This window comes from Rattus norvegicus, chromosome 14 (genome assembly GCF_021556685.1).
Source record: "Rattus norvegicus strain SHRSP/BbbUtx chromosome 14, alternate assembly SHRSP_T2T, whole genome shotgun sequence".
Taxonomy (NCBI): domain Eukaryota; kingdom Metazoa; phylum Chordata; class Mammalia; order Rodentia; family Muridae; genus Rattus; species Rattus norvegicus.
Window position 1 is genome coordinate 62,794,254 of NC_141547.1, and position 22,839 is coordinate 62,817,092.

Sequence of the window (22,839 nt, forward strand, 5' to 3'; positions counted from 1 at the left end):
GTTGAGGTGCCCAAAAAAAGATGAGGAACCCTTCTCCCCTCAAACATTTCAGAGTCATGTAGAATTTGTAGGCCATGTTTGCTTGCTTGCTAACATGCAAGTACATAGTTCTGGCATTGGTGAATTCCTACATTTGGTAGACTTCTGCTATATTCCAAAGAAATACTATTCATGGACAAGTATTAGTACAAAGTTCTTAAAGGAATTCTGTAGATCTAAATGAAGCACAGAAAACTCTAGATCTCAGGTAAGACATGCATGGGCCTCCTCTTCCCCTAGTACACTGATAGATTAAGTTATTGCAGATTATTGCACAATTTGAAATGAAAAGAGTAACTATCGTGAGATAAATTTGCCAGGAGAGTAAGGTTTTGTCCTTTCATAATGTTGTCAGGCAGTAGGAAATGCTGAAATATATCAAGGGATGGATGTAAGGTTCTGGAATCTGACACAGTCGGGAAGACTCAAACAACATGACTGGAGCAGATCATATAGTCTTTTCTTGAGAAGCCCACACAATGGCCCTTCTGCCTTCTCTGCCCTCTCTTGAAGTACTAATGTTCTTGATTATAAGAGGGTTTACCTAGCCCAACCCAACGTTCCTTTCCTGTCGCCGGAAACCCGCTAATCTTGCCAACTCTCAAGAATACTCAAGGTTTTGAACTTTTTCCTAGGTGGTTGTAGTGCTGGGGTGAGTGAGGGTTTGTGGGTTGGTGGAAGACGACCAAAAATGCTCTGCGCATGCGCGGAAGCCGAAGGCGGAGACCTAGAGTGTTTTGGGTCCACGGCCGCCCCGTACCGTCCGGGCGACGCGCTGCATCCTGGGTCTCGGCGTGCGCTTAGTGGGCGCCGTCATGAACCCCGAGAGCTTCGCGGCTGGCGAGCGGCGGGTGACTCCAGCTTACGTGAGGCAGGGTTGTGAGGCTCGGCGCGCACACGAGCACCTCATCTGGCTGCTTATAGAGCAGGTATCCCGCCGTTTCGGCGCTCGGGCTCTGCGTCTTCAGGGAGGGGAGGGGCAGCGCGCTCCTCAGTGTGTGCGGAACTGTCAAAGTCCAAGTGTTTGGTCTGCCTGGGCCACTCTGGGAGCGCGTGCTATCGGCAAATCTATTGCTAAACCTACTCCAGCGGCAGCTTTCCTCCAGACCTCTCAGACCTCGCTCCTTGACAGTAGTCCTGAACTTTAGTGTCCCCGAAGTTGGCCAGCCCCTAGCTGGAAAACTAAACTGAGGACATTACCTTTTCAGTTTCCCTAACTTAACTGAGATTTAAGAGTCCCAGCAAACTTCAATGGCCGTATTAGATACATTCGCGCTCTCTAGTTTGTAGTCGAACAGAATACGAACGTTTGGCCAATTAGCAGTTTCTTCATAGCTGCTGAGTTTGTTTCCGATGTGAGGAATCAAGGGTCACTAAAACACGTTAAAAAGAATTCAAGTACATTGATGTGGAGTTTTAGGGACCGATAATTTTCCTGAACATGAACGTCATTACTATTTTTTTTTAAGGGCAAGTGTCCAGAGGATGGCTGGGATGAAAGTACACTCGAACTCTTTCTGCATGAGCTTGCAGTCATGGATAGCAACAATTTCTTGGGTAATTGTGGTGTGGGAGAAAGGGAAGGGAGAGTGGCCTCTGCTTTGGTTGCTCGTCGTCATTACAGGTATGGTTCTTAAACTAGTTGTGAAAACATTTATTTATCTTTTTTTGGGAATGGGAGTGGAAGGAACCTAAAATAATGGTGATGATATTCCTACTAAATTATAAAGTTTCCACTGAGATATATAATTTCTTCTGTCATCAAATGGGTATGGAAATCAAACGGAACACTTGGAGCAGGCGATTTTCGTGACAATAGAGCTGCAGTTCTGATATGTGGTGGTTAACCCCTTCCGATGCTGGCTGGTCCACAGCACAAGTGCCATGTTCTGATAATATTTAAACTAGCACTCTGTTCTGAAAGCTTAATAAAAAAAAAAAAAAAAAAACATTGGTCGGGCTGGGGACATGGTTCAGTGGTTAAGAGCACTGACTGCTCTTCCAGAGGTCTTGAGTTCAGTTCCCAGCAACCACATGGTTGCTCACAACCATCTGCAATGGTATCTGATGCCCTCTTCTGGTGTGTCTGAGGAGAGCTACAGTGTACTCATACATAAAATAAACAAATCTTAAAAACGTTCACTTCAAAAAGAATAAGAATATTCTAGAGATACATATAAGTGACAGGTGACCCCAAATATCATGTTCTGGAGTGGTAACAGTTTCATGAAATTTTTTTATAAAATAGTCGTAGAATAAAATCATAGACCAAGACATTTTTTAATTCACTAGTAGAAATATGGAGGTAGGCATGTTTCAGGAAAGCAGGGACACCCTGTTGCGGGCCCCAGGTGCTGTCTGATGACATTCTTAGCTTTTGGGTAGGTGAAGCTAGGGGGTTTCTGTCAAGTCCAGAAGGTAGTCACAGAAGTGATAGGTCACACAGAGGGAAGATGTTTGGTTCTGGACCTGCAACTTGCTGACTTCCCACCCTCATAGAAGGTCAGCCAGCCTTGTTCAACATGGGTGTGGCCTTTTTTCTTTTTGTTTTAACTTCAGTTGACATACGTCATAGTTGTGTGCTGTGTTCTGATTTTTTTTTCTTTTTTTTTTTTTCTTTTTCTTTTTTTTTTTTTTAAGACATCCTCACTTTGTAACTGTGGCTGGCCCAGGCTCATGCTGGCTTCAGACAAAGAGGCTCACTTGCCTCTGCCTCCTGAGTCATAGGATAAAAGGCGCTCAACACCGTGAGCAGCCATAATTCCTTTTTAACCTACAGGTTATATTGGAGAGTAATGAACTTGAAAGCATAGCTTATCACTATCTCAATCCCAGCAGATGGAGGAACAATTGTATTAGATGATTGCATTATTTGTATTATTTTTGAAACTTTAGCCCATTCTGAAAAGTGTTGTTTTTTTTGTTTTTTGTTTTTTTTAAAGACCCAGCTGCTCTGCCTCCTGAGTGCTAGGACTGAAGGCATGTGCCACCACTACCTAGCAAAAAATGATTTAATCATTAACCGGTAGTGCTTTTGGATATGACTGCTATTTCTGTCTTCTACCCTTTCTGTGAGAATGATGGTCTATAGACTCTTAAAAACTTTTTTTTAAGTCAAGGTGAAGTTTTTGAGGCATATTAAAATTATATTTTAATAACATTTGCAGTCAGGTATGCAAAATACCTGATAATGAGTAGGGATACAGATTTCCTGTCTACCAGCGGCCTGGTAACAAGGTCCATATATAATGTATATGGAAGTCTTGTATACAAGGCATGCCTGTAAGGAAGTACAGTGCTAGTTAGTGCTCTGTGATGCTCTCAGTATACACAGTTTCTGATCTAATTGAATGTAAGAGATGGAGCATGCATCTCTTTTTTTAATTAGGAGTATTCACAGGTGTGTAAGTGTATAGGGCCATCTAATTTAAGACAAGTGGATTTGTGCACTCATTTTCAAGAAACATATTTAAAAATGAGGAAAGGTTTTGCTTGGGTGGTGGTATTGCCTGTAATCCTAGCACTTAGCAGAAACAGGGGCAAGGGTCCAAAGTAGGGTCACCCAGGGTCACTTCGTGAGAGCCTGTCTCAAAAGACCACTGTCAATTGCCAACAGCTAATTGGGACAGTTTCTAAAGCATCAGCTCTTTCAGACTGGAATCTGTCCCACTGCTCTGGTAGGCAGAAAAGAGGGACTAGAATGTTACCTGTACTGTGGTTTTAAACATACCACTCCAAAGGCTGATGACTTAAAATGATCGTTATTCCTCCTGGTTCTGTGTTAACTCAGCAGCTGAGTGTCTTGTGTTTCTAGTGTAGTTGTAAATGTCATTGAAGGTGAGAGTGGGCAGTCTATTAAAGATGACTTGTTAACGTGGCTAAGGGCTCAGAGCCCATCTTCTCTTCTGTTAGCTCCTCCCAGTATGGCAGCTGGATCTTGGAAGGCAGTGCACACTAGCAGACTCTTAAGAAGCCAAGAAGACTTTAGTGCTTTTTATGATATTTTAGAACTCAGAGGCTCCAGACAAACACTTTTTATGTTCTTCCCAGTCAAAGGCAAGTCAGTAAGGACATCCTCCCCTGCCCCCAATCCAGAGCAGAGATGGGGAATTAAACTGTATCTCTTGATGTGGACCACCATGAGAAAGAAATTAAATAATGATGGTCTTTGGAGATTAGTTGCTATATATACTGAAACTTTCAACTTAAGGTATTTCCACATCAATGGCTTATAAAGTATAATCACAACAGAAAACAGCCTCTGCTAGTTTTTGGTTCTCTCTTTGTAACTGTGTGTATCGATTACTTGAACACTGAATATATTTGTATGGGTTTTGGCTTATTTTTTGCTTAGGTTCATCCATGGAATTGGACGATCTGGTGATATTTCTGCTGTACAACCAAAAGCTGCAGGCTCTAGCCTCTTGAACAAAATTACTAATTCTTTGGTGCTTAATGTCATAAAGCTGGCTGGTATGTATCACGTCAATCATAACATGATCTATGAGTACATAGCCCACTAGTTTCTTACATTTTTGTGTCTTCAAAAACAATATGAATGGTTTTTAAAAGGACACACATGTAAACCTATTTCAGAATAAGATAGAAAATGAGAGTTATAGCCCCAGGAATGACTTTTTTGTTTGGTTTTTGGAGGGTCTCTGTGAATCCCTGACTGTCCTGGAACCTACTCTGTAGACCAGGCTGGCCTTGAATTCAGAGATCTGCCTACCTCTGCTTCCTGAGGTCAATCACCTGGCAAATTGCAATGTTTTTGCCTTTTTTTTTTTTTTTCCTGAGACAGGGTCTCACTATGCAGCTCTGGCTCTCCTGGGACTCACTTTGTACCAGGCTGGCCTCAGAATCACAGAGATCCACCCGCAGCGCCTCTGCCTCCCAAGTGCTGGGATTAAAGGAGCGCACCACTACCCCTGGCTCCAACAATGAGTTCATGAGAGCAGATGAGAAAGAAATATCAGGGTTACAGTCCATGTTGTTTGATAAAGGAACTGTATCATTTCTTCCAGAAAGGTTTTAATGGGATAATAAATTCTTTTATTTCTTATTTGTAGGTGTTCATTCAGTGGCCAGTTGCTTTGTAGTTCCTATGGCAACTGGGATGAGTCTAACCTTGTGTTTCCTAACACTGCGACACAAAAGACCGAAGGCCAAGTATATCATATGGCCACGGATAGATCAGAAGTCCTGCTTTAAGTCCATGGTCACTGCAGGTAAAAGAAGACACTCGGGGGTTGGGGATTTAGCTCAGTGGTAGAGTGCTTGTCTAGCAAGCGCAAGGCCCTGGGTTCGATCCCCAGCTCCGAAAAAAAAAAAAAAAAAAAAAAAAAAAAGAAGACACTCAGCATGTGTGATATTTTAAACATCCAGTGGGAAAATTCAGATTTTACATAGAGATAGGTAAATGAAAAATTAAATGTACTCTACATCCATGCTTTAAAGAATTGTAGTAAAGTATTTATAAAATTTAGTACATATTTTGTTTTATGCAACTTTTAAACTTACTTAAGGGTTACTTATCTTTACCATTAAAGCTTATATAATTATTTGTGAGGTGATCTTTAATTATGTATTAGTTAAGTACAATATTCAATTAAAAATATGAAGGATTCTTGGACCATGAGATGGGTTAGTGATCTCCACGCTATTGAAATTAATTGTAGGGTTTTGTTTTTTGTTTTTTTGTTTTTTTTTTTTTTTGGTATGTGTGTGTATATGGTAAAACAAAGTTTATGGGTATGATTTATTTTAGTGCTTGAATTTTATTACTATTTATCTCTAGCTCTTTAATAAACTCAAATTGAAATGTTTCTAGAGAATGATCAGGGTTCTTTTTTAAAAAAGATTTATTTTTATAATACACACACACACACACACACACTGTAGCTGTCTTCAGACACACCAGAAGAGAACATCAGATTCCATTACAGATGGTGGTGGGGTTGCTGGGAATTAAACTCAGGATCTCTGGAAGAGCAGCCAGGGCTCTTGACTGCTCAGCCATCTCTCTAACCCCAAACAGGTTTCTTCTTGATTATCAGCATCTGAGCAATTAATTTCTGTAATTATAAGGGAAGCAATTTGCTTCCCTTATAGTATAAACTCCTTTCTGTATCATTTCAAAGCATTAAGACCCAGTCCTAGTTGTTACTTGTTCTTTACACCTTTCTACTGGTTTCTGACTACTGCCAGCTCTGAGCCACCATCTTTATCACTAGAGGAAAACTTGTTAGTTTAATAAGTAATTGGAATTCTGTGTGCCATTGCATTGTTCTTAGAGTTCTAGAATCATCTCACATTTAGTTGACACTAATGCTTAGCTCTCTGGTTGACTTGATTAGGTTTTGAACCCGTGGTAATAGAAAATGTATTGGAAGGCGATGAGCTGCGCACAGACCTGAAAGCCGTGGAGGCAAAAATCCAGGAGCTTGGGCCTGAGCATATCCTGTGCCTTCATTCTACCACAGCCTGTTTTGCTCCAAGGGTGCCTGATAGGTAACAACGCACTTGGAATACTCGTCTTTGGATGCTCACTCAGCAGTCTTGACTGACTGGCTGTCCCCGAGTCTCAAGCATGCTGAGATGACATTTGGTAGTGAGGAGTGAGCCTACTGGCCAGGCCCTAGTCCATCTAGGGCAGTTATTGAAGTGAGTTGGAGGAGTTTGATGCTGAAGGAAAATCAACTGAAGCAGAGGTGGACATCTGTCTATCCAAACCTTAGTCAATTTGTCTGCTTTCCTGCTCTTGCCAGTTCCAGCCTCTGCTTTGTTTTACTCATTGCTTAAGCTTTTTCAAGTGAAATGCTGGGCTTAGCCTTTTTCCCCGTCTCTAATTTGGCCTTACAATTCATTTGCTAAATAGGAACTATAGTCATTAACAGAGTATAAATAAAATAGTTTAGGATTATTTACATTTCTGTGATGGGGAGATTACACTAATTGTTTACAGTGTTTGTCCGTGTTTTGAAGATCATATAAATTAGAAAATTAAAGCCATGGGGGTGGCAGATGTTCACTTTTCTAAAAGATAGTCATAAATATTTTATTTTGAAAATGTCATAGGGCTTAGGTTTATTAACAGAATTTTCTGTTTCTGCCAGAAGCTCGAGTTTGGTCTCATTTCAATATTTTTAACAGAAGTCCTAATGAATAAGAATTATGTTGACTTTGGACTCTGGTTGCTAAGCTCTGGTGTTTGTACACTCACATTGTTTGGCAGTGATGGCCACATGTTATTTTTTATTATTTCACAGGCAAATTTTAAAAGATCATATTGAAGCCATGCTCTTGAAAAATTACCTTGTGTCATTCATGAGCCTGTGAATTCTGTTTAAAAATTATGTTGCATATACTGTAGTAGTTTATTAATGACCAATCATTTAAAATTTCTATCAAAATATGAAAGAAATGGTATCTTTCATAATTTTAATAGCTAGAAAATGTGAATGGAATAGAAGTAAACCTCATTTCCCAGGACAGCTTGTGAATGTTTGTGAGCAGTGAGTTATTCTCCCTGGGGAGCTTTGCTTCATCTTGAGCCATGGTCAGTGTGGGTGGTGCTGCGTCTGTTTACACCTAGACCTGCAGAAAAAGTCAGGAGGGTTTAACAGTCAGCAAATTGTCATTTGTTACTTCTCATTTGTGTGGTGTAATGAATGTTTTTGATGAGTGAGGCTCAGTAGTATATTTGAATTTCTGATTTTATAGTCTTCTAGTGGTATTTCATTTATTTTATTTTTATTGGTCAATTATTGTGGAGTATTGAATAGGAAATGTTCGTAAAAGAAATGTTAAAAGAATGTCACTTCTGATGGCTATTAAAATTAGCTTGTGATGTAGAATACAGTGGGGTTCACATGGAAAATCTATTTTCTGCTTTTTTTGCCTTTCATTTAGAATATTTTTATGTCCTATTAAAACATCTGATTTAGATCATTTAAAGTTACTTACAAGTTTTATTTGTTTGTTTAAACAAGTTTTATATTTTTGAGGTTAGTAGAGAATTCTTTCTCTAGAGCACACACACATAAAAAAAGTGCCTTTTATCTTTTGAAGAATATATGGTGTGTGTTCGAAGTCTATTTTGTTAGTAGCAGAAGACATTTTGGTATTGATTGTCATTCAGGCATGTTGTGTGTGTTTGTTTGCATACTTGCGTGTGTGCTTATGTGCATGCTTGTGCGCGTGTGCCCAACAGCTGACTTTGGATGTCTTTTTCTATCCCTCTCCACTTTGTTGTGTTGAGACAGGGCTTCTCGCTGGAGCATCCAGTTTCAGTTAGCTTGACTGGCTCCTGTCTTTGCCTGCCAATTGCTGGGATTTCAGGCACATGCTGCCACACCTGCCTTTTTCTGTGATTCTGAGGAATTGAACTCAGAACTACTTTCTGATTGAATAATCAATCTCTCCAGCCCTAAAAATTAGGTTCTATTCATGTCTTAGTCAGTGTTCTATTGCTGTGAATAGACAACATGATCACGGCAACTCTTACAAAGGAAAGCGTTTATTTGGGGCTGGCTTATGGTTTCAGAGGTTTAGTCCATTGTCATCAGGGCAGGGAGCATAGTGCCACAGAGCTAGACATGGTGCTGGAACAGTAAGTTGAGAGTTCTACATCAAGATCTGCAGGCAGGAGGACTAGCTGGGCCTGGCTTGGGCTTTTGAAGCCTAAAAGCCTACCCTCATGGCACATTCCAATGAGGCTGCATGTCCTGTTCGTTCTTAAGTAGTGACACTCCCTGATGACTAAGCATTAGTGTTTGAGTATATGTGCACCACTATTACCTAAACCACCACCACAATTTATAATACTTGAAGGAAGCGAATTAAAAGTTTCTGATACATCAACATGACCTTATCCCCATTTATAGTTTTAAAACATATTTGCTCACATCTAGAAAAAAAAGATATATCATGCATAGCTTAGTAATAAGACCATACACTCATTATTTACTTGAGACAAGGTCTTGTGTATCTCCTTATTTGCCTAAGATTTATTGTGTAGAATAGGCTGGTCTCAAACTCACAGAGATCCGCTTGCCCCCTGATGTCCTGTATTTAAATACATCCTTTTGGAAAGAAAATTTAAAATGTTTTATTTCCAAATTGTTCTATTTTGTGAAGCAAAACATTAAAAAAATCAGTTTAATTGCACCATAGGATTTAGTTATAGTTTCTCAGTGTGCTAACATTTTTACAGGTGGTTTTAGTCACAAAGACTTGTACTGTGTTGTGGTGACCATATTTAACATACATTAAACTCAAAATTGTCTTTCTATGGAGGAGTGTCAAATGAAGGGTGAGGAGATGTAGATTTTAAGCCAGCAGTGTTTAAAGGACATATCCAGGGTGTTAGGCAATGCTGAAAGGTTCCTTCTGTGAGCTTTCTTAAGGTTCCCAGACATGCACATTGTTGGGCCAGCACTAGCTTCAGTATGGTGAGCAGTCCGAACAGTAAGAGAAGACTCACAGCATGCTGGGAGAGTCATAGCATCTTTGTCCTGTTTGTAAAAGGTTTGAAATTAGTTAAATGTTACCATCATAAGCATTTGTTGTTTAGACAGCGTCTCACTATGTAGCCTGGCTGGCCTGGAATTTGCTGTGTAGACCTGGTTTGAACTCACTATGTAGACCCAGCTGACCTCAAACTCACAAAGATTCTCCTGCCTCTGCCTCCCGAGTCATAAGCTTTATAAATACATTTTTCTCATTTATTGGTAACTTTAAAAGGTATTCTAGGTTTCGTAAAGTGTTGGCTTTGTATTTCCAGGCTGGTGAATTACATGTAATGACACTACAGAGAGAATTCAGTTTGTCATCCCCTCTCCCTTTTCCTGGTGTACCTTAAGACTGGCTATTAATACAAACTTTCCATACTTATTTATAAAGCACAGTATGAGTATGTCTTTCTGTAAATGTTTATGTTTATAGATTAGAAGAACTGGCTGTGATTTGTGCTAATTATGACATTCCGCATGTAGTCAACAACGCTTACGGATTACAGTCTTCAAAGTGCATGCATCTCATTCAGCAGGTGAATCATTATATTAATATTATATGCTGTAGGATTATGACTTTCCTATAACCCAATACAGTAAACACTGTTTAGTTCTCTCTACTTCCGAGAACATTAAGAACTTGTATACAGTATTCTATTAGTAAAAGCCATTATTCCTAGGTAGTGTGATGGTAATTGGATAGTAGCTTTTAAAGACTTATTCATTTATGCATATACTTTATGTGTGTGCATGTATCTCTGTAAGTGTGTGCACACCTATGTGTCTGTGTGAGCATGCTAGTTTGTGTAGCTGGGGGTCAGAAGAGGGTGTTGAGTGCCCCTCTGTTTTTCCCTTGAGGCAGGGTCTCTCCTGAATCTGTGGGTTGAATTTTCTCAGCTAGACTGGAAGCCAGCAAGCCCTGCTGATCCTCTGTCTTCATCCTCCTTGGAGCTAGTGTTTCACATAATGTGAAGCACATGGGTTCTGGGATTCAAACTCTGACCCTCATGGCTGCATAGCCAGTGTTCTTGGTGGATGAGCCATTTTTTTCAGCCCCTGTGAAATAGCTTTGATGGTCCTGAATGAACATAGAAATATTTCAGTGGCATTCTGAGAATTTTTTTAACCCAGGATGTTTATTTTTCAAATGTATTGAATTACATCTATATTGATGATTATATTTTTATATAGAGGAAAAAAGAATATAAGAAGAGTAAGAAGGAACCATATGAATACATAAAAATACATTTTCAAATCTTAAAAAAAAATTTAAAGATTTTTCAGCTCCTGCCCTCTGATCTTTCCTTATCGACTCTTACCTTTGGTGTCTTTTCATCATTTCATAACTTTTCAAGGCTGCCTCACAGATCCATACATTGGATCAGGTATGATGTGTCTAGAGCAGAAGAAAGGTGCACAGAGGTCTGTGATGGGCTTGTGAAATGCTTTACACGGATGACTCATTTCTATGCCCCTCCTTCCTCATGTTCTCTTTAATTTGTAATACTTAAGAATTACGACATTGTGTGTGTGTGTGTGTGTGTGTGTGTGTGTGTTCATGCACACACATGTGTGCCATAGCATGTATGTGAGGTCAGAGGGCAACTTGTAGGAATCAATTCTAGGCTTCTACCCTGTGGGTTTTGGGGCTTGAGCTCAAGCTGTCAGGGTGAGTGGCAAATGCTTTTAGGCTTGGGGTATCTCACTGCCTCTCTCCTTTGTATCTTTAATGCTTTCCAAATTCAAATGCATTAGCATCTCTAGAGGTTTATAAAATGAAGGAGCAGGTGATCCTAGCTATCTTATAAGCACCTTCAGTGTTTTATAGTGAACAGTTTCTGTTCCTATGGGAATTCTATTTCCACATAGTGTAGTCATTGTGTACATTTTACAAAATACTTCAGGCCTTGTTAGTTATATGTTTATACTTTCTGCATGGCTATATTGTTTTCACACACATCATTTTAAAGATTTATTTTGATTTATTTATTTAATGTGTGTGTGAGAGAGCTAGTGGGAGACAGATGGCTTGAGGATTGAGAAGAGGCATTCCATCCCTTGGAGCTGCAGTTCAAGGTGTTTTGTGAGTTGCCCATAGGGTGCTGGGATCAGAATTCTGGTCTTCATGCTAGAGCAGCAGTTGTTCTAATTGCTATTGTTATTCTCTAATTGAGAAGTGTTCAGTGTTCTGGGGCTCACAACATACTTTTGAATACTAGAAAATGGAGTGTTATCCTTAGAGAGCAAGATGTAAGGGAACTATGGAGCCGATGGGAAAGGTGTCCTTGGGGCTTCTCTTCCTGTTGCTCCACTTCATCATCATCCGTGTGTGTGAGATGTTTCTCAGATGCAGATTCTGCCTTGTAAGTATTATATTGCTTTCTAAAATTGATTTATCTTTAAGTAGTAAGTAGACATTTCTGCAAAGTGGCCTATATGAGGAGAGGTCGGGACATTGTTGCTTTAAACCACATAAATACCTGGGTCTTGTTGAGTACTGACTGCTATGCCATGGTATTACAAGGTTAACTTTCCCTCTTAGTGGTGATAAGGCAGGGACCCACAATGTGTGTTAGGCATTAGTTAGGCTTTTAATGTTTTTAACCTTATCCTAATAAATTAAGGTGTAGTAATTATTGTTCCTGCTCATACGTGAGGAGACAAGCTCAGTAGTCTGAGTGACTGGCCTGAGGTTTCAGAGCTGCAGAACAGCTTGTATAGCACAGTTGACACCAGGGCCCAGATCTCCCCTTCAACACACTAAAACCACAAGTCTTTACAAAACACTATCACAGTAACCATGTGGTCAGTGAAGAAAACCATCAGATCTGAAATGTTGCATTTTCAAAAGATGCCCCAGAATGACTTCGTTCTGTGCAGATAGGATATTCTGTATAAGTCTTAAGAAGTACACTTAGCTCATTGTATTTACTGAAATGCCTAATTTGAGCTTTTAGGACAGATTAATGGAGAGTCACATAGGAGAGCTATGAGAGTATGTGTGGGGTTGACTGTTGAGAATGGAATGTGAAGTTCCAAAGTGTGGGAAGCAGCAACTTCACTTGTTAAGAATTGGAGCAGAGTTTTACTGCTACTTCAGCTCATACCTGATTGTCATTTCATTCAGTAGCTCTTCTGGGTTCCCATTAGTGTGTGAGCTACCAAAATACATGCCGAGGACACAGTGATGTTCTATTCCTTGTCAGCCTCTGCCCTGCTGGTTTCTTCTTTTTCTTCATTAGTGGCAACATTTTGTTAATATGGGGAGTGTGGCCCTTGACCATTTCTGAGATCTAGTGTGGCCTGCTTGTTCTCTGGTGATGGAGTGTGCAGTCTTCATGGTAACAGGGTGCTGTAATGGTCTGGAGTGCTGATTCCTCCTCCTCTCAGCCTTCCCACTTATAGTTTAGGTTCAGGTTCCTCTCAGAAAGCCTAGACAGTTATTTCCAGCCACTTTTTACCTGGGACAACTTGCTGTGCTTTCCCATGTTTATTCTGTTGGTGTTTGTGCTGCTTCCTCTTCCTGAGGTGAGGTGACTTTTCCTGTGTTCATAGTTTGTTAAGAAATAAGAGTCACAGCAAGAATAGGACTGAAACAGTCAGGCGATGGTCTGAGTGGTCTGCTCCCAGCGGCTGCTGCCTCTACCTGTTGCCCACATCTGGTCTGTCAGATTAGACCAGCTATCTATGATTTCCATTCTCGCTGAGATACAGAGGTGGGCAGGAGGCGTGAGAACGAAGGTCAAATGTGGTTATAATATTAATAGGAATGTAGATTGTGAATACAGATTGAAAATCTGTGGCTGCAGATAAAGAAAAACTATGTGAGTTGAAATTTAGATAGTATCTCCATTTTTAAGAGGAGAAAATTGTACGGCATTAGACAGAAGGTCACTGCTGTGTCGGATGGGAAGCAGAACTTGGTTCCACATTTCCTGTAGGTGCATGTTCCGCTCTGTGCCGGGATATTAGGCTTCCATTTGAAGTTCATTTGCTGCAGAACGAGACTAAGGTCACAGAGTTAAGGACCACAAGTCATGGAGAAGCATCGCTTTTGGAACTACCAGGAACATACAAATGAAACCGCCATTTGTCCATGATAAACTTAAAATTTGGCTTCTCTTCGGTGATCAGTCATATGGAAGTAGAGCTTGTTTGAAGTTCGAGCTTGGAGTCCATTGCTTGCCTGGCCCTGGGGTTAGTCTTCAGCACTGAGAAACAAACAAACAAATCTTAAAAGGAAAAAAGTAGATTATCCTAAGTACCGGAGAGGCACTTAATTTTCTAGCTGCTTGGCACTTTGGGCAGCTGCAGTTTATTAGATTGTGATGCCAGTATTTAAACTACTTCATCACTGCAGCCCTTATTGTCAAATAAAGGACACAGGTGCAGGGCATGGGGACATGCTTTGTCTCTCTCAGTTTCGAGGTAAAAAGCTGTTACACAGGAATTCCTGCTCGCACTGGTAATGAAATCCCACCTGCTTCACAGAGTTGGCGATTCTGTGAACGCAGTCGTCACTGCAGAGTGCCGGTGTTCCGCTTATCTGAGTAGCGCGCAGAGCTGTGTCCTGTAAACCCTGGGCTTGCCCTGCTGCAGAGCCCACTACTGCCCTTCACCTGCTTTTGAACAGAGTCTATGCAGTTTCAGGGGTACTGGTTTTTACTTTATAATGAAGGCAGAATTAGTAGCAGCCATTGCAAATGTGGGAATATAATTAAATTTGTGTGTATCATTTTGTAGAACATGATTTTGTTGTTGTTCTTGTGGCCTTTACTTGTTAATAGCAGTTGTCTGCCCTCATAGTGACTAACATGTGACCCACATGTTATTTGATTCTAGGGGGCTCGAGTTGGTAGAATTGACGTTTTCGTTCAGAGCTTGGACAAAAATTTTATGGTTCCAGTAGGTGGTGCTATAATTGCTGGCTTTAATGATTCCTTCATTCAGGAAATCAGCAAGATGTATCCAGGTAAGTAGATAAGTTGGTTTTGGGGAAAGTAACTAATGAACAAAATACACACAGGCTTAGCCTTCTGTGATGAGTGTTATTTTCTAGTGCCTCCCCTGTCAGCCCTCCTTCAGGTATGTACCCTGTGTCTGTTTTCAGGAAGAGCTTCAGCTTCGCCATCCTTAGACGTCCTCATCACCTTGTTGTCACTCGGCTGCAATGGCTACAAGAAGCTGTTGAAGGAGAGAAAGGTGAGGTCTGCTTGTGCACTGAGTGCTGCTCTTCTAGCCTGCATATCCCGCAGATGGGAGCCACTGTCAGTGTTCTGTCCTCTCTAGTGTAGAGGATGATCCTCCTGTCTGTCCAGATGCTGAGGAACAGTTCACAGGCACTGCTCAGACAGCTAGTGTTTGTTTAGAAACATCTGGATTGCAAATCGTTTGTTCACCAAAAGGCAAAGGAGCTCCCCTTCTATGCTTTTCATTATTATTCAACAGTTTTCTTTTACATGTATTTGAGTGCTCATGGACATGTGCCATGGCATGTGTGTGTGGACATCAGAGGACAATCTGTGGGAGCAGGGATTGAGTGTAGGTTGCCAGGCTTAAGAGGAAAGGGCCTTCGCCTGCTTTGCAGTCTCAGCAGCTCTCTACTGTGGCTTCTTGAACAGGGTCTTGCTGTGCTGCTGTGACTGGTCTGGAGATTGCTTATGTAAATAAGGCAGGCCTCGAACTTGGTGTAGTCCTCCCGCCTCTGTTTCCTAAGTACTGGGACTACAAGCATCCATTACCACTTCTGGCATAGAGGCTCTTGAAAAACAAATGGAAAAGTTTTCTTTTGAGTGATTTGGAAGCCTGAAGGCTTGGTTTTGGTGAGATGGGCTAGTCCCAGGAGGAAGTACCAGTAGGAGTTGCCACCTTTTACATTAAAATAATAATCCCTCTCTCCGTCATCGTTGCTGAAACACGGACTCAGGCTGGGGGGGGGGGGTGATAAACTTGGTGGTGTTGGCCTAAAGTAGTCCCAGCTACTCAGGAAACTGAGGTAGGAGGATCACTTGAGCCCAGGAATTTGTGAGTAACATAGTGAGACCCAGTGTTTTTTAAAACAAACTAACATAGAAAAATTTCCTTTGAGACAATTCCCTAACTGTTGATGGGTTGTGTCAGATTAGAATGAGTATTCATCTGTCCAGCAGTGCTAGAGACCACTGGCATGGCGTTTGTGTCTAGGCAGCCTTATGGCATCAACTAGACATGGACTCTTTCATCCGTACTTCACATATGTTAAAGCATATGGACATAACTGTAATCATATAGTTCTCTCACAGTGTTATCCCTCACCCAGAATTGATGTTTAAGTTTTTGTGGCATTTTACTCCAATCTTCCTTTTCCTAATAATTTAATCTGTGGGCAAGTAGTTATTTACTGTTTAAATTGTGAGGATATTTTTTAAGATGTACATGGTGATTCATTAGAGATACCAATTAAAACCATATTTTAAACACACACACACACACAGTAAAAACAAAGACACAACTAAAACAACAACAAAAACCTGACAACCCTGGATCCCATCCCGTCAGTGAGCTGAACAAGCTGGCATTGTTGATAGGGATATAAAATGCAGCTTGGAACCTACTGTGACAGCGCCCTAAAAGTTAGACATGGTCCCCCAAAGCAGCTAATGACTCAGTTTATAATTGCCCAAGCCTGGAAGTAAGTATTAATCATCTGGTGAACAGAGGAACACACTGGAACATCTTTCCTTAGCAATGGAAGGGATCCGACTCCAGGTATAGAGCAAAGGACGACTCCAGTGCATTATAAGAAATGACATGCAGCTGACTCACAAGACTCCCCTGTGGTCGCATCTGTATGCCACCTTGGAAACGCTAAAAGAGACAGGGACAGCAAACACAGATGAGCGCTGGAGACTAGGATCGGGGAGGCACCTTTTGGGGGTGAGATGCCTTACAATTATGTCCTTAGTGGAAGTGGGTTTGTGGCTCTGTATGTTTTTCAAAATTCAGAGAACATGAACATTTGGAAAACGTATACTTGAAGTTTTACATGGATTAAATTGTACTTGGCTAAGCCAGACAACAAGCTTTTACACACAGGAATAAAGCTATAGTTTTATACTGCCATGAAAGTGTTGCTGTTATAGACTGATCCTCAGGTGATGGGCTCATGCTTGTAGGTGTTAAAGGACAACTTTCAGGAGTTGGTTCTGCCCTTCCACTGTTAGTTCCAGGGATTGAGCTCAGGTGGTTCAGCCTGTGCAGCCTAGTAAGCCATGTCACTGTTCCTCTGCTGGGTTCATTGTATACATTCTTCAGTGTAGTTTTCATCACATGGTAGGGATTGTCTCCATTTAACATAAGAAATTGTGATCTGGGAAGACTAACAGCCCGAGGACTGCCTGGCCATTTGCAAGTCCCAGAATGCTGGTGAAGCCTGAGTCTGGGTGCTGCCCAGGCCCCTCTGTATCCTGTCTTAGCATTGTCTCCTCTTCTTTGCAGTTATTCACGCAGCACTGAGGGAGTGGAGTGATTAGTCCTGTCATGCTAGGCATTTGAGCCATGAGGATGATTGATCCTGGGATCCTCCTGTGCTATCTAGTGGAGGTATTCAAAAGTCTAGAAGCTCGCATATGCACTAGTTGATTTTATTTTAAATTCTTTGTGTAGAATTTACATGGAACAAAAGCTGTCTACTGGAGTAATTTTCAGAATAGTAGAATGCTGTTCTGAGAACTCTGACATTGCATGAAAATAAAATTGTTCTTTAATGTTTTCACTCAGTAGGTCTTCCTGAGGAAAATGTGGATCTCTTCCATAACCACAATTGCATATATGTAGCATAAACATTTTTTTCTTATTGGATTTGATGCAGAAATGTAGTGGGCTTTGTCTAAATGGACTTCTCTCTGCTGCGAACATTTCATCATGGTTGTTTATTGGTTCAGCTGTGGAGAAGCTGAGGCAAAGCTATTTTGCGCCAGCCAGAGCTATTTATAAACCATCACTGAGAGAGCCTTTTTTTGTTATTGCTGTTATGTGTTCTAAAAAAAGGAGTGTTAAAGGAAAACTTAGGGTTTCTTTTTATTCTGTGCCCTTATTCCCCACAATGGTATTTTTAGAGGTTATTTCTTCCAGCTATATCTCTTCAGAAAAGGCTTTACCTTTGTCACAGTAGAGGCAGACAAGAACTCAGCTTGAAGCCATTCCCTTTCTCAAGCTTTCCTTTTTGAAGGGTGAAAGGATCAGAGAGTGGAACTTTGTGTGTGAATTGAGCCTCTTTGCCCTTAGCCCCTTCCTGATCAGTGCATCTGCTTCATAGTGGGGAGGTATGACCAGGAGTTAAACAGAAGATGCCTTTAAGAAAAGAGGTTAAAATGCAAGAGCTGTTTCTCTGAGTCTGTTTATGCAAAAAGAAAGATCAGCCTTAGAAGTTTGTCCTCACTTCTGCTTTGCTTCCAGAGAAGGCCATTACTCTGCTCAGCCCTCCTTAGAAGAGGATGCTTTGCTGCAGGGTAGCAGATGATCATTTATTGTTGCAAGTGTCTGCTGAGTAGGACAAGTACAGAAGAGGAATGTAGTAGAGTGGCTGCTGTGAGCTGAAGCTCAGAGGACAAACTGTGTTCTAGCAGAAGACCAGATTCATAACTCCAGCGTCTCATAACAGAGCTAAGTTTCAGAAGCAATGGTTTATTTGTGCCCTAAAAGTAGAATTCTTGAATCTTGCAGATGTCTGATCCGGGACCTGGATCTGGGGCTTCAGCACCTTGAAGGCAGTGTTTTTCCATTTAGGCAAGACTTACTGAGTGTGTGTGGATCCTTGGTGCCAGCTATGGGGGAGGAGGGAGTGTCCCACAATATATAGTGCCATTTTCCTCAGCTGTAGACATCTTCGTGTGTGGGTATGCATCCATGTCATTGCCCATCTGTCCATGCTGTGGTTCCCTACACACTTTGGGACAGATGTGGGTCACCATTTCTGCTCACCCCATCACATGAAGCAGCATGTTTCATAGACGTAGCCCCAGACCTTCTCTTGGAAGGTCAGTGAACTATGCACATCTGGACTCTGGTGAGGGATCGTATGGATGTTGGGTTTCATGACTGCAGATCATTCTGCAATCCAAAGGACATACAAAATATAATACTTAATATAATTCAGCTCCTTTTTCATTAACATCGTGAACTATAGTATAAGGTATTGTGATTTTGTTCTAGAAATATAGCTGACATTAACATTCAGGTATACCGTTCAGTTTATCTGTAGTGAAAGTCTTCTAAAATGAAGTTAAGTACAGCACAAAGGGCATAGAAAATCAATATTATTTCATTTCTTGAAGTAAGATCTTTCTATACACATTTGCTTGGACTGCTTATAAATTTCATCCGTTACAGAAGTATTTTATAGTAAATGTCAGTTATAGATTTAACTGTAGCAGAAAATAGTACAAGTTCTGTATCACCTTCATGCATCAGGTAAAAATTGCTTAGCTCAGTGTTAGCGTAGGATAGCCATACAGTATCCTGAAAGATATTTTTAAAGTTGGTGATATTAATAGGACATTTAGTACTCTAACACATGGACTATTGTACAGTTCAATATATTGCACTTTGAGCTATTAGTTTACCTATTACAACCTCTACACTCAGTAAAGACACTGAAAATATTTGCTGTTGGGTGTGAAGTTCATTTGAAAATAATTTTTAAAGATTGTGTTACTTTAATACTAGTGATACATGAGATTTAGTTACTTTATAATATAAGTATTTCCATACTGATATTAGTTACTGTTAAAACTGAACTCTGGCTAGGGATGGAGGTAGGTACTTGTAATCCCAGCATTCAGAAAGGCAAGACCATCTAGGCTACATAGTGAGAGCAGGTCTCGGCACATCTCAATCTCTCAGTTTTGCTGGCATTAGCCAGTGGTTGATAGAACTGGTTAAAAGTAATTTATTAATGGATTAGGATTGAACATGCACAAATTTAGTTTCTAATAACCATATATGCATGGTCATATTTGCAGACACTCTCTAGGGATGTTACTGAGGAAACATTTCTCTTTTCCAGAAAAACCCTAGCTCAGGTACAAGTTAAGTACTCACTAGGTTCCACTCTACAGGTGTGGCAGCCATACTAGATGGAAGATTGTTGTAAACTGGGTCTCAGCACTCAAGTACATAAACTGAAGAACTTTGTTCCTTCAGTATACCCTTAATAATAAGTGACAAGCCTTGTTGCTGCAGGGCACAGGGATCCATTTAAAGGACATTTCTTGGCTACCAGATTTATTCCTACTAACAAGAGTTTGGAAGTGTTAGACCTATTGATGAAAGTTAGGATTTTAGTAACTAGTACACATAATGAAACATTAGCATTTCATATCTGTGTAGAAATAAGGGACTTTTTAAAAAAATAAAAAGTGCAGAGCATTTAAAATTAGCAGCATGTGTACTTTGTAGGAGATGAAAATATGCACATGAAATTCATGAATTCTGTTTTTAGGAACCGATAACAGTAGTAAGAGATTTTGAGTTGTTCTAATTGTTCGTAAAATTCTTGGTGTTTTTACTTCTGTATGATTCTTACATGTTCTACTTTTTGAAGGAGTATTAGAATAGCAATAGTATTAGAAATGATCTAGGAAAATCTTTATAAAAAAGTACAAGAAAAGATATCTTTTCACATAGTTTTTTCATCCCATTTCTGAAAATGACCACAGTTTTCTTAAATATTTCTCAAAAAATTTATTTAAATTGTATTTATTTAAAGTTTAATGAAGTTATGAATTATACAGGAAAAAGATGTAAAAGATTTAAGTAGAAACTTAAGTAGAATACTAATTCTTCAATACAAGGGGAATTTTTTTGGTTGTCTATGACAGTTGTTGCCATCATTATCAAACATAGCTTGCACACAGAGATGTATTTTGGGATTCAGGTAAGTACCGAAGGTTATTAAGTGTGCTTGGAAAAAAGAGTCCATTAAGAATGTTAGTTGCTGCAAAGCTTCTGTAAGGCAAAGGACACTGTGGTTAGGACAAAACGGCAACCAACAGATTGGGAAAAGATCTTTACCAATCCTACAACAGATAGAGGCCTTATATCCAAAATATACAAAGAACTCAAGAAGTTAGACCGCAGGGAAACAAATAACCCTATTAAAAAATGGGGTTCAGAGCTAAACAAAGAATTCACCGCTGAGGAATGCCGAATGGCTGAGAAACACCTAAAGAAATGTTCAACATCTTTAGTCATAAGGGAAATGCAAATCAAAACAACCCTGAGATTTCACCTCACACCAGTGAGAATGGCTAAGATCAAAAACTCAGGTGACAGCAGATGCTGGCGAGGATGTGGAGAAAGAGGAACACTCCTCCATTGTTGGTGGGATTGCAGACTGGTAAAACCATTCTGGAAATCAGTCTGGAGGATCCTCAGAAAATTGGACATTGAACTGCCTGAGGATCCAGCTATACCTCTCTTGGGCATATACCCAAAAGATGCCCCAACATATAAAAAAGACACGTGCTCCACTATGTTCATTGCAGCCTTATTTATAATAGCCAGAAGCTGGAAAGAACCCAGATGCCCTTCAACAGAGGAATGGATACAGAAAATGTGGTACATCTTCACAATGGAATACTACTCAGCTATCAAAAACAATGCCTTTATGAAATTCATAGACAAATGCTTGGAACTGGAAAATATCATCCTGAGTGAGGTAACCCAATCACAGAAAAACACACATGGTATGCACTCATTGATAAGTGGCTATTAGCCCAAATGCTTGAATTACCCTAGATGCCTAGAACACATGAAACTCAAGACGGATGATCAAAATGTGAATGCTTCACTCCTTCTTTAAAAGGGGAAACAAGAATATCCTTGGCAGGGAATAGAGAGGCAAAGATTGAAACAGAGACAGAAGGAACACCCATTCAGAGCCTGCCCCACATGTGGCCCATGCATATACAGCCACCCAATTAGACAAGATGGATGAAGCAAAGAAGTGCAGGCCGACAGGAGCCGGATGTAGATCTCTCCTGAGAGACACAGCCAGAATACAGCAAATACAGAGGCGAATGCCAGCAGTAAACCACTGAACTGAGAACAGGACCCCCGTTGAAGGAATCAGAGAAAGAACTGGAAGAGCTTGAAGGGGCTGGTGACCCCTTATGAACAACAATGCCAAGCAACTAGAGTTTCCAGGGACTAAGCCACTACCTAAAGACTATACATGGACTGACCCTGGACTCTGACCTCATAGGTAGCAATGAATATCATAGTAAGATCACCAGTGGAAGGAGAAGCCCTTGGTCCTGCTAAGACTGAACCCCCAGTGAATGTGATTGTTGGCGGGAGAGCGGCAATGGGAGGAGGGTGGGGAGGGGAACACCCATAAAGAAGGGGGGGGGGATTAGGGGGATGTTTGCCTGGAAACCGGGAAAGGGAATAACATTCGAAATGTAAATAAGAAATACTCAAGTTAATAAAAAAAAATCTTTAGCATAAAAAAAAAAGAATGTTAGTTGCTAGATGAGTTACTACTGCTCTACCCAGCTCTGAAAACGTAGGCACTGTTGAAAGCAAACCTCAAGAATAGAAGGACTTGAAAATGGGCTTGGAAGGACGCTCTTCCAGGGCATGTGGGCTCAGCACTCAGAGGGTGGCTCACTGGCATCTGTAACTTTAGTTTCAGAGAAACCAATACCCTCTTCTGGCTTACACACACACACACACACACACACACACACACGCAGGCAAAACACCCATATGTAACTTTTTTTTTAAAAAATTGAAAATAATTTATATTTTCCATAGCTAATAATCATGATTTATTTATTTATGAATGAATGACAAGAGGAAGCCTTATCCCATCTAATGGATATCAGTTGTGATTTTTTTTTTTACTTTTTTGGTTGCAAAAAGAACTACTTTAGTAATCTAATATTTCATGATTTTGACATGCTAAGAATTGTTCTTTTAAATACTCCCAGTTTAAGAATGATTATTAGTATAACACGTTAGGTGAGAATATAAAATACTGCTGTTGGCATGGGTGAGGCCTTTGTAGCTCTAAGGAATCTGATAATTCATAATAATAGACAGCATTCCCCCTCCTCTCTCAGTCCTTATCTATTACCAGGTACAGTTGTTCATCTATGGACTTCAGACCTCAAAAGCTGCAGTGAGAGGGCTACCTTAGGGAGGAAGCAGAAGCAGCTTTTGTGGCCTTTGAATTTGCAAAGTGTCATTTTCCTCTGTTAGCCCTGGTGTCTCTTTAGAACTTAGGTTTGGTTATGGGTGG

At 40.5% G+C, this 22,839-nt stretch overlaps 1 protein-coding gene across 3 annotated transcripts in view; it reads left to right on the forward strand.

Annotated features, from left to right (window-relative positions):
• Window positions 1-804: 804 nt before the first annotated feature.
• Sepsecs (Sep (O-phosphoserine) tRNA:Sec (selenocysteine) tRNA synthase) overlaps window positions 805-22,839 on the forward strand; it is a 30,234-nt gene continuing 8,199 nt past the window's right edge. The window contains exons 1-8 of one of the 3 annotated variants that reach the window (XM_087584290.1): window positions 805-968; window positions 1,509-1,663; window positions 4,394-4,512; window positions 5,112-5,270; window positions 6,399-6,552; window positions 9,988-10,090; window positions 14,397-14,526; window positions 14,665-14,756. In XM_087584290.1, coding sequence (XP_087440416.1) covers window positions 855-968; window positions 1,509-1,663; window positions 4,394-4,512; window positions 5,112-5,270; window positions 6,399-6,552; window positions 9,988-10,090; window positions 14,397-14,526; window positions 14,665-14,756 — 1,026 coding nt within the window. In that variant the 5' untranslated portion in view covers window positions 805-854. The remainder of the gene's footprint in view (window positions 969-1,508; window positions 1,664-4,393; window positions 4,513-5,111; window positions 5,271-6,398; window positions 6,553-9,987; window positions 10,091-14,396; window positions 14,527-14,664; window positions 14,757-22,839) is intronic. The other 2 variants (NM_001128287.2, XR_015636805.1) reach the window with 2 other exon arrangements.